This window comes from Carcharhinus amblyrhynchos, chromosome 8 (assembly GCF_965287045.1).
Source record: "Carcharhinus amblyrhynchos chromosome 8, sCarAmb.v2.hapA, whole genome shotgun sequence".
Taxonomy (NCBI): Eukaryota; Metazoa; Chordata; class Chondrichthyes; order Carcharhiniformes; family Carcharhinidae; genus Carcharhinus; species Carcharhinus amblyrhynchos.
Genome location: NC_137331.1, coordinates 83889291 through 83903125, shown reverse-complemented (window position 1 = coordinate 83903125; position 13835 = coordinate 83889291). Strand labels below are relative to the sequence as shown.

The 13835-nt window shown below is 43.4% G+C and overlaps 1 protein-coding gene across 3 annotated transcripts in view; it reads left to right on the top strand.

Annotated features, from left to right (window-relative positions):
* The window catches only part of mmp16a (matrix metallopeptidase 16a (membrane-inserted)), a 220893-nt gene that overhangs the window by 147006 nt on the left and 60052 nt on the right, over positions 1 to 13835 (top strand). For all 3 annotated transcript variants that reach the window (XM_080194372.1, XM_080194374.1, XM_080194373.1), the window contains 2 exons: positions 6902 to 7063; positions 7557 to 7774. In XM_080194372.1, coding sequence (XP_080050498.1) covers positions 6902 to 7063; positions 7557 to 7774 — 380 coding nt within the window. The remainder of the gene's footprint in view (positions 1 to 6901; positions 7064 to 7556; positions 7775 to 13835) is intronic.

Genomic DNA, 13835 nt, shown 5'->3' with positions numbered 1-13835 from the left:
AGGTTAACATTTGTGTTGTAATGACTGCAGGATGAGCAAGTAGCACTCAACTGTTTTCTTACCAAAAACTAGAGTCAATATATTTTGGAAATTATTACATATGTGGCCAGTTGTGTAGTACTTTTTAGGTTTGAGAAATGATAATCAATGATGGTAACCATTTTCCGGATAAATGTGAGGTAATGCATCTTGGTCCGGACAAATATGAGGTAATGCATTTTGGAAGATCCAATACAGAAAGGAAATATACAGTAAATGGCAGAACCTTTAAGAGTATTGATAGGCAAAGGGATCTGGGTGTTCAGGTACACAGGTCACTGGAAGTGACAATGCAGGTGGGGAAGGTAGTCAAGAAGGCATATGGCATGCTTGCCATCATCGGCCAGGGTATTGAGTTTAAAAATTGGCAGATCGTGTTGACATTTTATAGAACCTTAGTGAAGCCGCATTTGGAATATAGTGCTCAGTTCTGGTTGCCACACTACCAGAAGGATGTGGAGGCTTTGGAGAGGGTACAGAAAAGATTTACCAGGATGTTGCCTGGTATGGAGGGCATTAGCTATGAGGAGAGGTTGGAGAAACTTGGTTTGTTCTCACTAGAGCGACAGAGGTTGAGGGGAGACCTGATAGAAGTCTACAAGATTGAGATGCATGGATAGAGTGGATAGTCAGAAGCTTTTTCCCAGGGTGGAAGAGTCAATTACTAAGGGGCATAGGCTTAAGGTGTGAGGGGCAAGTTTTAAAAGAGATGTACGAGGCAAATTTTTACACAGAGAGTGGTGAGTGCCTGGAACTCGTTGCCGGGGGAGGTAGTGCAAGCGATTACAGTAGTGACTTTTAAGGGCGTCCTGACAAGTACATGAATGAGATGGACATTGAGGGATATGGTCCCCAGAAGCATAGGGGGTTTAAGTTTAGTCTGGTAGCATGGTCAGTGCAGGCTTGGAGGGCCGAAGGGCCTGTTCCTGTGCTGTAATTTTCTTTGTTCTATTAATATCAACATCGTTGTAACAAATTCAGCCCTGCCATTCTTGGGGTTGGAATGAAACTTAGTTATGTGATCTCAGTTTATTAATTTATATAATAATTAACCCACACTGCCCTATATGAACAGTGGTGGAATAGCATCCCCTCATGATTTGAAACAGATATTTGTGTCTTTTGCATAAATGCCCCCTTCAACCTCCCTGAAGGTGGACACAGCCAATACTTGACAAGGTGGAGTTTGACACGATTGGCTGACCTGTTCTATTTTACAGGAGTAATTTTATTGTGGTCTGTAGTTGGGGGACAGGATGGGGGTGCAAATGAGATGGGGTGGGATAGAATCACCATAGAATTCTTTGAATGGCCTTTCAACTGAGCTCCCTTCCCGTGACTCCTCCGCAGCTTTATGTTGGATAGGTGAGGCCTGGGCGAGTCAATCCTATTGCCATCCCTGCCCTAGCTGAGGCCCTTAAATAGTCTACTTATAACAACTTAAGCACAATTTCCTACCCAGCTACAATTTTCTTGCTGGCAGGAGAAATTCAAGGTTCAGGGAAGTCCAAAAAGTAACCCTGTTCAGGCTTCAGGGTGGCCCCATCAATGGCCTCTTTTTAACACCGTGTTTTATCTCAAAATGTTGGGCCTGTGTGGTTCCCCATTACCATCGTCCTCTCCACCAACATCCCTACCCACCTCTAAGCCCCACCCCCCCAACCCCCGTGGCCTCACTTCCCCACACCAGCCTGAGACTCCCCCACTATTTACTTATCTGGTTCTAGAGTCCCAGGATGTTGACTCTGGAGACTGCTTGCGGCCTCAGTCCTGTTCACTGCAGATTCTATGACTGAAGAGCTGCCACCCACTCAGATTGTCTAGAGTTTAGTGTAGCGCCACATTTGCAGAGAGCTGTGGCCTGCATCCCTGGAGTGAAGGGGGATGTAGTCAAGGCCCCCAGAGTGTTGGGTACCAGGGGGCATATCCACCTTGCAGTGCCAGTTTGGGCCCCATGGCAATGCCCAATGAGCAAAGTGCCAATGTCAAGGAGGGGCACCTTGGCACTGCCCACCAGGCATTGGGTCATGCCAAAGGATTGGGCCTAATGGGTGGGGCAGGGCCTCTGTGGTTGAGGGGTGGGGGAATCCTGCTGTCACTCTGCACTTGGGCTGAGTGACAGAGGGAGGGAGGCCAGCAATCAGGGCTGGCCATCAGGGTGGAGGGATGATCAGGGCTACCAGTTGTTTGGGGTGGGGGGAGGGGGGTGTGTTCGAGGCTGGCCCAGGCATGTTCGGGGGACCAGTGATTGGGCCGTGGGGGGTGGGAGCACCAGCAATGTGGAAGTTGCGGAGCTGGCCAGTGATAAGGAGGCCAGCAAAGAGGGGCTGCTGCATATGTGCCAATCTTGATGCTGACAGATTGGCACGTGCACAATGGCCCACTCAGCTTATGCTGTCAGCCTCACCAGTGGGAATATCAACCCACTGATTTTCAATGTGATTCGTGCTAGAGTACAGAGTGTGGGACATTCATTTTGAAAACCCTGCTGAAAAGAATCAGCATGATTTATTCCAGTTTTTGCACGAATTTGACACTTAGAATTTTTTGGAGAGAATTGCACCCCCCCCCCCCCCCATACTTTTTGAACATTTCATAGTGCAGGGAAGTTTGCACTTCTGGACAATTGCTGTGTAACTGCTTACCTGTGAAGTTCAGAGAGGGATTGCCCAATGCCCATCTTTAAGATAACCCTCCAATCCAACAATCCAGTGCAAGTTATCTTTGTGTAATGACACAGAATAAATTGCAATGGAGTAATAACAATCGTCATGGAACTCAAAGTCCAAGCATTTTCTCAAATCAAATCTTATTCAAAATTCCCAGAAGAGAGGTGGTTTCAAATATTTTCCTCCAGACATTTGAATTGTTAGCTTTTGAGGCTTAACAAATGAGACAAAAATGTTATACGTTTCAGTGAGATCCCCTGTCATTCTTCTAAATAACAATGAATACAAGCTCAGTCAAACCAGTCTCTCCTCATATGACAATCCTGCCATCCCAGCAATCAATGTAGTGAACAGGAGACCAAGGAGCCCAAAACTGCACACAATATTCCAGGCGGCATGGTGGCACAGTGGTTAGCACTGCTGCCTCATAGTGCTAGGGTTCAGTTCTGGCTTTGGGTCACTGTCTGTCTGAAGTTTGCACATTCTCCCTGTGTCTCTGTGTGGGTTTCCTCCAGGTGCTCTGACTTCCTCCCACAGTCTAAAGCTGTGCGGGTTAGGTTGATAGGTGGTGCTAAGTTGGCCCTAGTGTCAAGAGATTAGCAGGGAAGTTACGGGAATAGGGCTGGGATGGAATTGAGTTTGGTGCAGACTTGATGGGCCAAATGGCCTCCTTCTGCAGTGTAGGAATTCTATGACACTACTCCAGGTATTGTCTCACCAAGATCCTGTACAGGTGCAGTAAGACTTCTTTACTCAAGTCTTCTTGCAATGAAGGCCAACATACCATAGGACACCGAGGCCCCTTTGTATGTTAACGTTTCCCAATCTGTCACCATTTAAATAATACTCTGCCATTTTATTTCTCTGTCCAGGGTGGATAACTTTGCATTTATCCACATTACTTTATCCTGTGTCCTGTCTGAGTCCTTACCCGCACCAGTGTAAAAATCACTGCAGGATTGGGGTGGGTGCTAAACCAGAGGGAATCCTGTTCCTTTCACTCTCTCTCTCACCATTCCCTCCCCACCCCACCCCACCCCGAGTCCCGAGTCCCTATCTGAAAACCCACCGGTGAGGGAATGAATTACTTTTGTTTTAATCTGTGAGGAGAATGACTTCCATTTACCATATTAATCATCTTTTGCTGAGGTGCTGTTTTTTAAAACTTGTGGAAATATACTTTACTTACATAAGAACATAAGAAATAGGAGCAGGAGTCGGCCATCTAGCCCTTCGAGCCTGCCCCGCCATTCAATAAGATCATGGCTGATCTGTTGTGGCTCAGTTCCACATTCCCGCCCTTTCCCCATAACCCTTAATCCCCTTGCCTATCAAAAACCTATCCACCCACGTCTTAAAAATATTTAGCGAGGCAGCCTCCACCACTTCAACGGGCAGAGAATTCCAGAGATTCACCACCCTTTGAGTGAAGAAGTTCCTCCTCAACTCTGTTCTAAACCACCCCCCCTTTATCTTGAGGCTGTGCCCTCTAGTCCTAATATTCAAATATTCAAAGTATGTAGCTCTCATTTGCGATATTTTTAGGGAAATATGGTCAAAATTGCTGAAATGTGACACTCACAGCTATACATTCTAAAGGCAAAATTAAACATAGTTATGCCGGAAAATACCTACGTTATCTGGACTAATATGATAAATTTTAACGTTCTAAATAAGTTTGTGTGAAATATTTGGAATGTGATGTTTTCAAATGAAGTTACTGTGAAATTCCCCTAGTCCTGCACCTGTTTGGGTCAATGCACCTAACCAGCACGCCTTTCAGAATGTGGGAGGAAACAGAGTACCCGGTGGAACCTCACACAGATATGGGGAGAACGTGCAAACTCCACACAGATAGTGACCTAACCAGGAATTGAACCGAGGTCTCTGGTGCTGTGAAGCAGCGGTGCTAACCACTGTGCTACCATGCCACCAAAACTCTCCAAAGAGACATGTGCATCTTCTACTAATGTTACTCCTGACCAATTTGAATGTTAAATCACCTCTGAAATGTGCTTAATAAATGTGAAATAACCTTCGAATATGTCTGTGTTTATGACAGAGATCCTTCTTGATACTTCTCTTATTTCCTTTTCTCTTGACTAGTATCATTTTCTCCTACAAATTACCACAACTTAACTTGTCTTTTTCCTTGAAACAATGAAGCATTACAAACCAAAAGAGAAAATGCTGGAAAATCTCAGCAGGTCTGGCAGCATCTGTAAGGAGAGAAAAGAGCTGATGTTTCGAGTCCAGATGACCCTTTGTCAAAGCTAAAAGGCATAGAAAGTGGGAAATATTTATACTGCAGGGTGAGGGAATGAAAGATGAGTCACAGCCACAGAAACCAGGGAAAAGGCTGCTAATGGCAGCCCATAGAGAGAATAAAGGGTGTTAAAGGCCAAATGGCAGGGAAGTTGAAATCAGACGGTAAGCTGTGACAGATGGAGATGTGGAGGGGAGGAAGGAATGGATGGGAGAAAGGTAAAATTGAGGAAGGGGGGGAAGGGGAAGCAAAGAGAGAGAAAAGATAAAGAAAGGATGAATAAAGTATGGGGAGAGAGTGGGGGGGGAAAGAAAAGTGAAGAAAGATTATAAAGAAATAGAAAAATAAAGGGGCGGCATGGTAGCACAGTGGTTAGCACTGCTTCTTCACAGCACCAGGGACCCAGGTTCGATTCTCCAGCTTGGGTCATTGTCTGTGTGGAGTTTGTTCATTCTCCCCGTGTCCGCATGGGTTTCCTCCGGATGCTCTGGTTTCCTCCCACATTCTGAAAGACCTGCTAGTTAGGTACACTGACCCAAACAGGTGCCAAACTATGGCGACTAGGGAAATTTCACAGTAAGGTCACTGCAGTATTAAGGTAAGCCTTACTTTTGACTGATACATGAACTTTAAACTTTCAAAATAAAAGAAGAGAACAGTAAAAAAAATTAAATAAAATGAAAACAAAGGGGGAAAGGTGGGGCAGAACTAATCATCTGAAGTTGTAGAATTTGATGTTGAGACCGGAAAGATGTCAGGTGCCATGCTGGAAGATGAGATGCTGTTCCTCCGTTCTGGGTTGAGTTTCCAGAGTGATGCCACCACCAAACATATCTTCCCTTCACTCACTCTGTCAGCATTCAGCAGAGAGCGTTCTCTTCGGAATAACCTAGTCCACTCCTTCACTGTACCCAGTACCTCTCCTGTCACTCATGACACTTTCCCGTGCAATCGTAGAAGGTTTAACACCTGTCCCTTTATCTCTCCTAGGTTTACCATCCAAAATCCAAAACATTCATTCCAGGTTAAGTACCGTTTCACTTACACCTCTTTCAATTTGGTGTGTTGCATTCACTGTTCCCAATGTGGTCTCCTCTATAATGGAGAGACCAAGTATAGACTGGGTGATCACTTTGCGAAGCACCTTTGGTCTGTGTGCAGTTAGGATCCTAACCTTCCAATTGTTTGCTATGCTATTTTAACACACGATTCTGCTTCCATGCCCACATGTCTGTCCATGGCCTGCTGCAATGTTCCAGTGAAGCTCAGTGCAAACTGGAAGAACAGCATCTCATCTTCCAGCTAGGCACTTGACGGTCTTCCGGTCTCAACGCTGAATTCAACAACTTCAAATGATAAGCTCGACCCAACCTCAATCTCTTTGTTTTCGTTTTATTTCATTTTTTGCTGTTTTCTCACTTTTATTTCTTTATTGTCTTTCTTCATTTTTCTTACCCCACTCTTTCCCCCTACTTTATCCCTCTTTCCTTACCTTTTCTCCCACTTTGCTTCCCTTTTTCCCCCTTTTTCTCAAATTTTACCTCTCTCCCATCCATTCCCCCACCCCGCCCTGCCCTAACCTATATCTTCATCTGTCACAGTTTATCCTCTGATTTCAGCTTTTGGCCATTCACAACTTTTATTCTGTCTGTGGACTGCCATTCGCAGCCTTTTCCCCTGGTTTCTGTGGCTGTGAGTCATCTTTCATTCCCTCACCCTGCAGTATAAATATCTCCCACTTTCAATGCCTTTTAGCTTTGAGAAAGGGTCATCTGGACTCGAAACATCACCTCTTTTCTTTCTTTGCAGATGCTGTCAGACCTGCTGAGATTTTCCAGCATTTTCTGTTCTGGTTTCAAATTCAGCATCTGCCTTTATCAAATGAAGCGTTACATTCAATTAAGATATTTTCTCCTCTTTTCTTCAGGTAATGATCTATTTCTGGTCGCCGTTCATGAGCTTGGCCATGCACTAGGCTTGGAACATTCCAATGATCCCAGTGCAATCATGGCCCCATTTTACCAATATATGGATACAGAAAACTTCCAGCTTCCTCAAGATGACTTACAAGGCATCCAGAAGATATATGGTTTGTAGTTGCCTTTCACTTCCAGCTTGCCATCCCAGCACAAAACTGATGTTGCCCATTGATTTCAGTGGAAATGATAATTAAATGGTCTCCGTAACATTAAGAATCATAGAATCCCTACAGTGCACAAGGAGGTAATTCGACCCATCGAGCCTGCACCGACAACAATCCCAGCCAAGCCTTATCCCAGTAATCCCATGTATTTACCCTGTTAGGAGCGTGGGAGGAAATCGGAGCACCCGGAGGAAACCTACATAGACACGGGGGGAATGTGCAAACTCCACACAATCATCCAAGGCCAGAATTGAACCCCAGGTCCCTGGCATTGAGAGGCAACAGTGCTAACCACTGTGCCATCTTGCCACCCCGATGGTTTTTAATCCTAGTTTTATACTCAGGTGGCAAGTTGGAAATCTAACCCAAATTTTTAATATCTGGAAGTTAATAGCTATTATTCTTGATTGAATAGGTGTCTGTCTACATTTTTAAATAGGTCCACCAGATAAGATTACACATCCGACCAAACCCTTACCAACAATACCACCACATCGTTCCAATCCACCATCCGATCCAAGAAAGCCTAACAGACAACCAAGACCTCCTCGACCTCCGACTAGGGATAAACCTTCCTTTCCAGATGTCAAGCCCAACATCTGTGATGGAAATTTCAACACGCTGGCTATCTTGCGGGGTGAAATGTTTGTTTTCAAGGTAAGAGTCATTCAATTTATACTCTGGTATATTTACATGTAAGCTTTAGACTAGAGCAACAGATTTCCCACTCAGTGATCAAAGCAACCTCAGCAGAAGAGGCAGCTTCTCTTGACCCTGGGTTGTGATTATGCTGCACCTATCAACCTCGGGCCAGCGTATGTAGCAGAAAGTCAATGTGCAGCATCAAGTTACGCTGCCAACTCTGCCTTCTACTGAGATTAATGACGAAGAAGCTTCATACTTCAGTGCTTACATGCATGGAGAGCGTGTTACTCACTTGCTGGTTAATTTTCAAAATTTTACGAGAGAGAGTGGGTGGAGGAAGCAATAGAACTAAATGGTGCAGTAAAAACTGGGACTAGAATCGTCTGAGCATACTGGCCTTCTTTGACACTGTCATTTATGACTCAAGTAATCAATGTCCCCTTTCAGAAAGTATTTATTTTTGTCAGTACTTGGGATTGGGTTTAAAAATTTTACATTAAATGTCGAGTCATAGAGGTATGGAGTCTGCACATTCTCCCTATGTCTGCATGGGTCTCCTCCAGGTGCTCATGCTCACCCCTACAGTCCAACGGTGTGCAGGTTAAGTGGATTAGCCATGCTAAATTGATCCTTACGGTCCCAAAATGTGTAAGTTAGGGGGATTGGCCATGTTAAACTGCCCCTTAGGGTCGCAAGATGTGTGGGTTAGGGGGATTAATGGGGTAAATATGTGGGATCACAAGAAAGGGCCTGAGTGGGATGCTCTGTCAGAGAGTCAGTGCAGACTCAACAGGCCAAATGGCCTCCTTATACACAGTAGGGATTCTATACTCTTCTATGATCTACAAGGTCCATAGCACAGGGAAGACCCTTTGGCCCAGTGCATTGGCGCCAGTCAAAAACAACCACCTAAGTACTCTAATCCCATTTTCCAACACTTAGGTTGCTGCCACGTCGCAAGTGTAATTAGTTAAACTTACCTTTGCATGTTTAGATCTTTACATCTTTTGCTAAAAGAGCGAGCTAATGATGATGGAAGAATAGAAACTGGGCATCGGGGACCAGAGTAAACTGGGCAAGCTATTCTCAACCTCCTTAACCAATCAAAATGAAGAATTGTGAAATTGTTCACTTGGAAATGAACTGTTCCTTTGGAGATCCAGCACAGGTATGATGGGCCAAATGGTCTCCTTCTGTGCTGCAACCCTTAAACCTTTTAGGATTGCGGTGAAGAGTAATTTCTTCATCCAGAGAGTGGCGAAGCTGAGGAATTTGTTATGACTGGCGGAGCAGGCTCAAAGGCCGAATGGCCCACTCCAGCTTCTATGTTTCTTAGCTAACCATTCTCTGATTCTATGAGGATGGTGAAAGAAGTGTTGAGTGAGAGAATCAAATACCAAATCAGGTGCAGAAGAAGGATAGAAAATTGGGATTAAGTGAGTGAGAAAAAGGAACAGAAAGAACGAGGAAAGCACATTTTTAATCGTATATTTTTAAAATCTCTAACAACAATTGAAACCTGAAGAAAATGAGACTCTGCACGTTTGGTTAACTTTTGGTATAAGGGATTGACTGGCAGGAATGAATTTTTCTCACAATATTCATAGGTACGTGCCTCGTGAAAAGTGCCCAATCGATGATCTCTTCATTTCAGGGTTTTATTAGAGGGAGAGGGTGTGGTGCGGGATGGATTCAGGCCCAGCACCTCCAGATACCAATCGGAGATGGCTGTAAGGGCTGCCCAGTGCTAGGGCAGGCTTGTTAAAAGACATATGTCAGTTCTCTAGGACTTTGTTTTCTTAAACATTAGGCCCTCTAACCTTCACTCCTCAGATTCCCTCATCCATTACTCAATCCCCATGCATAGATATGCCAACTCATGCCAACCTTTACCCCTAACAATCCCAATGGTCTTTAATACTCTCTGGACAAACATCACCCTACCCAACCCCAATCTGTTTATAGACCCTATGCCAAATCAGTGCCTTTTTTTTGCATTTGTGGGATGTTGGGATTGCTGGCTGGACCAGCATTTATTGCTCATCCCTAATTTCCCTCCAGAGGACATTTGAGAGTCAACCATGTTGCTGTGGATCTGAAATCACATGTAGGCCAGACAGCAGATTTCCTTCCCCAAATGACATTTGTGAACCAGATGGGTTTTTTGAACAATCGACAAAGGTTTCACGTTCATCATTAGGCTTTCCAATCCCATATTTTTATGGAGTTCAAATTTCCATCCTTGCTGTGGTGGAATTAGGAGCTTTTGGAGCTCTGGATTACAAATCTAGTAATGATACCATTATGCCACGATCTCCCCTTTGACCTACCCTTACCTCTTAATTGCTCCATGCTAACTCACTAGGGAAGATTTCAGGGATCATGCTGAGATTAAATAAATTAAAGATATAAATATCCATCACAAATTTCATTATTTAAAGTAAAATTCATTATTCAATACATTTAAATCCCTTTAAGTACTTAATCCCTTCTTAAAAACAAACATTTATAATCCTTCATCAAAGATAGCTAAGCCTTTCTTAACATATTTGTCAATCGAACTGTGAATCTACAGTCCCTCCCCTCCCCCCCCCGCCAATGTGATAATTATAGGTTGCAAAAGGTAGTCATCATTAATAATACCATTATGATAGCATTTAGGATTACTTCTCTCCCCCGGAGAAAATGGTTTCTGCTGGATTTAGAGTTGGGACTTCTGGATCCAGGTTCATTTGCAATTTTGTGGATTCTCCACAACTTCACAAAAATCCAGACCTATGACACTAGCCACTCAATGAATAAGCTGTTGTTATTGTTTATATTTTAAATCCATTTTCATAAGTGATGAACAGTTGTGTGCTAATTTTTCTTCACACAGTATCTTAGTTCCAATGTGACTTAGTGACAATTCTGAAGAGAGAGAATGAGCGCACAACTTCTAAGTGTTAAATCAAAAATTTTTTCCACTCAAGTAGCTCCACAAGCTTCTGTAAGTTATAAAGCTGAATTTTCACATTAATAACAGCAGGAGTGCATATTTTATAGATTGCTGGTTTTGTTGCTGGACAATATATTGATACAACAAATCATTACAGTTGGGTCCAGATGGCTGGGAGAAAGATAAGTTTCATAATTAACTATTTTATTATACAAAACTTTGCTCATTTAATTATTCTTGCTTCATATAATATGTCTCCAACTGTGCTGAAGTGGGACACAACAGTCTGTTGAAAGGATAAGCTCTGATGTATTGAATTCTATGAATGCAATGTCTATGTTTTCAGGTGTAGGTGTAACCACATGAGAGACTGACAGAACCAGCTTTCTGTTTGAAAAAAAGGAGATATACATTGTCAGCCTGTCCAGGAATACTTTGTTGTGCTATTCATTTTTCTTCAGCTCTTAATAATTCACCAAATAACATAACAGAGTTCTCCTGCAGAATTGGAGTTCTCCAATGCTACATGCTGTTTTCTGGGTCAGCCATAGAATCGCAACAGTGCAAAACGAGGCCATTATATTTAAGGAGGAGTTAGATTTTTAATTGTTAATGGGTTGAAGGGTTATGGGGAGAAGGTACGAAAATGGAGATAGAACATAGGAAAACAACAGCACAAACAGGCCCTTTGGCCCACAAGTTGCGCCAATGATATCCCTACCTACTGGGTTTACCTATAACCCTCAATCCTATTAAGTCCCACGTACTCCTCCAGAAGTCTCTTAAAAGACCCTGTCAAATTTGCCTCCACCACCACCGACAGCAGCCGATTCCATTCACCCACCACCCCCTGAGTGAAAAACTTACCCCTGATATCTTCTCTGTACCTACTCCCCAGCACCTTAAACCAGTGTCCACTCATAGCAACCATTTCAGTCCTGGGAAAAAGCCTCTGAGAATCCATCTGATCTATTCCTCTCAACATCTTATACATCTCTATCAGGGACGAAGATCATATCAGTCGTGATCGAATGGCAGAGCAGACTCGATGGGCCAAATGGCCTAATTCTGCTCCTATATCTTATGAACTTATGAATATTCAGCCTATTGAGTCTGCATCAACAACAATCCCACCCAAGCTCTGTCCCTTTACCCCACATAGTTACGCTGTTAATTCCCCTGACACTAAGGAGCAATTTAGCATGGCCAATCAATCTAACCTGCACATTTTTGGATTGTGGGAGGAAATCTGAATACCTGGAGGAAACCCACGCAGATACAGGGAGAATGTGCAAACTCCACAGGCAGTCATCCAAGGCCAGAAGCTCAGTCCCTGGCACTATGAGACAGCAGTGCTAACCACTGCCACCGTGCCACACTATCAATCCGTTAGCAGAGCTTGATTTGAGAATATATTACGTATAGAGGATTACTAGGCCAATCTGAATGGTTCATGAGATTGTTTAAATTCTTAATCCAGAACATTTTCCAGAAATTTGCAGTGATTTTGCTGTGCTTAATCAAGAGGTTGTGTGAACGTACAACTTTGGCAAGTCGGAAGACTTCAGAAAAATCAAAATTCATCATGTTTGGGTTCATGATTGACTTTAGACCATCTGTACTGAAAATGGAGGAGTATTTCTTGTAGTCTAGTCACAGACTAGAGGAGAAACAGATCCCAAAGAAATCTATAAGTTAAGGTTTATTTTAATCCTGTCTGCCTGGCCTGATTAGGTGTGAGTTTACAATTTAGTTGAAGGGTGTGGATTACATATTGTTGCATCATGTTCCTGAAATGTACATGCCCTCCACCACCAAATTAACTGACAGGGGTGGCACAGTGGCACAGTAGTTAGCACTGCTGCCTCATAGCGCCAGGGATCCAGGTTCAATTCTGGCCTTAGGCCATTATCTGTGTGGAGTTTGCGCACATTCCCCAGGTCTGCATGGGTTTCCTTCAGGTGCTCCAGTTTCCTCCCACACTGGAAGATGTGCGGGTTAGCTTGATTGCCCGTGCTCAATTGCTTCCTCGAGTCAGGAAGATTAGCAGGGTAAATATGTGGGGATATGGGGATGGGACCTGGGCTGGATTGTTGTCAGGGCAGACTTGATGGGCCAAATGACCTCTTTCTGCACTGTAGGGATTTTGTTCTATGAAAACATACAGCGGAGGCCACCCACACCAGCCAGGGGCTTAACTGACATGCCAGAGTCACATTGCCAATTTAAATAAAAATCTCAAAGTCTTCATTGACCTGACAGTAACCCACACAGCAGCCAGAGGAAACCAGAAACATAGAAACATAGGAGTAGGCCATTTGGCCCTTTGAGCCTGCTCTGCCACTCATTTTGATCATGGCTGAATAAACCACATCCACTGTTCTCCTCGGTCAATTCTACCAGTTACATTCTCAAAAAATTTCAATAGATTCATCAAACATGATTTTCCTTTTGTAAATCTATGCTGACTTTCTTTGATTATGCCACTGCCATCCAAATGCCACATTATGAAATCCTTGATAATAGACTCTAGCAACTTCCCCAGTACTGATGTTGGGCTCGCTAGTCTATAGTTCCCTGTTTTCTTTCTATCTCCCTTTCTGAATAATGGGCATTACATTAACTGCCCTCCAATTTGAAGGGACTGATCTATAGTTCAAAGAACTTTGGAAAATAACCACCAATGGATCTATTGTTTCCTGGGCCACATCCTTAAGTACTCTGGGATGAAGGTTATCTGGACCTGGAGGTTTATCCACCTTCAATCCCATCAATTTCTTTAAAACTATTTCTCTACTCATGCTGATTTCCTTCAACTCCTTACTAAAACATATTTTTTCTCAGCACTCCTGGTACATTATTCATGTCTTCCTTTGTGAAGGGTGAAGCAAAGTACAAATTTAATTCCTCAGCCGTTTCTTTATTCCCCATTATCAATTCTCCTGTTTCTGACTATAAGGAGCACACATACGTTTTTGTCCATTTTTTTTCTTTAAATATCTATAGAAACTTTCACAGTCAGTTTTTATGTTTCCCACTAGCTTACTTTCATACTCTATTGTGCCATTCTAAATCAATCCCTCTGTCCTCCATTGCTGAATTTAAACTGCTCCCAATCCTCAGGCCTATTGCTTT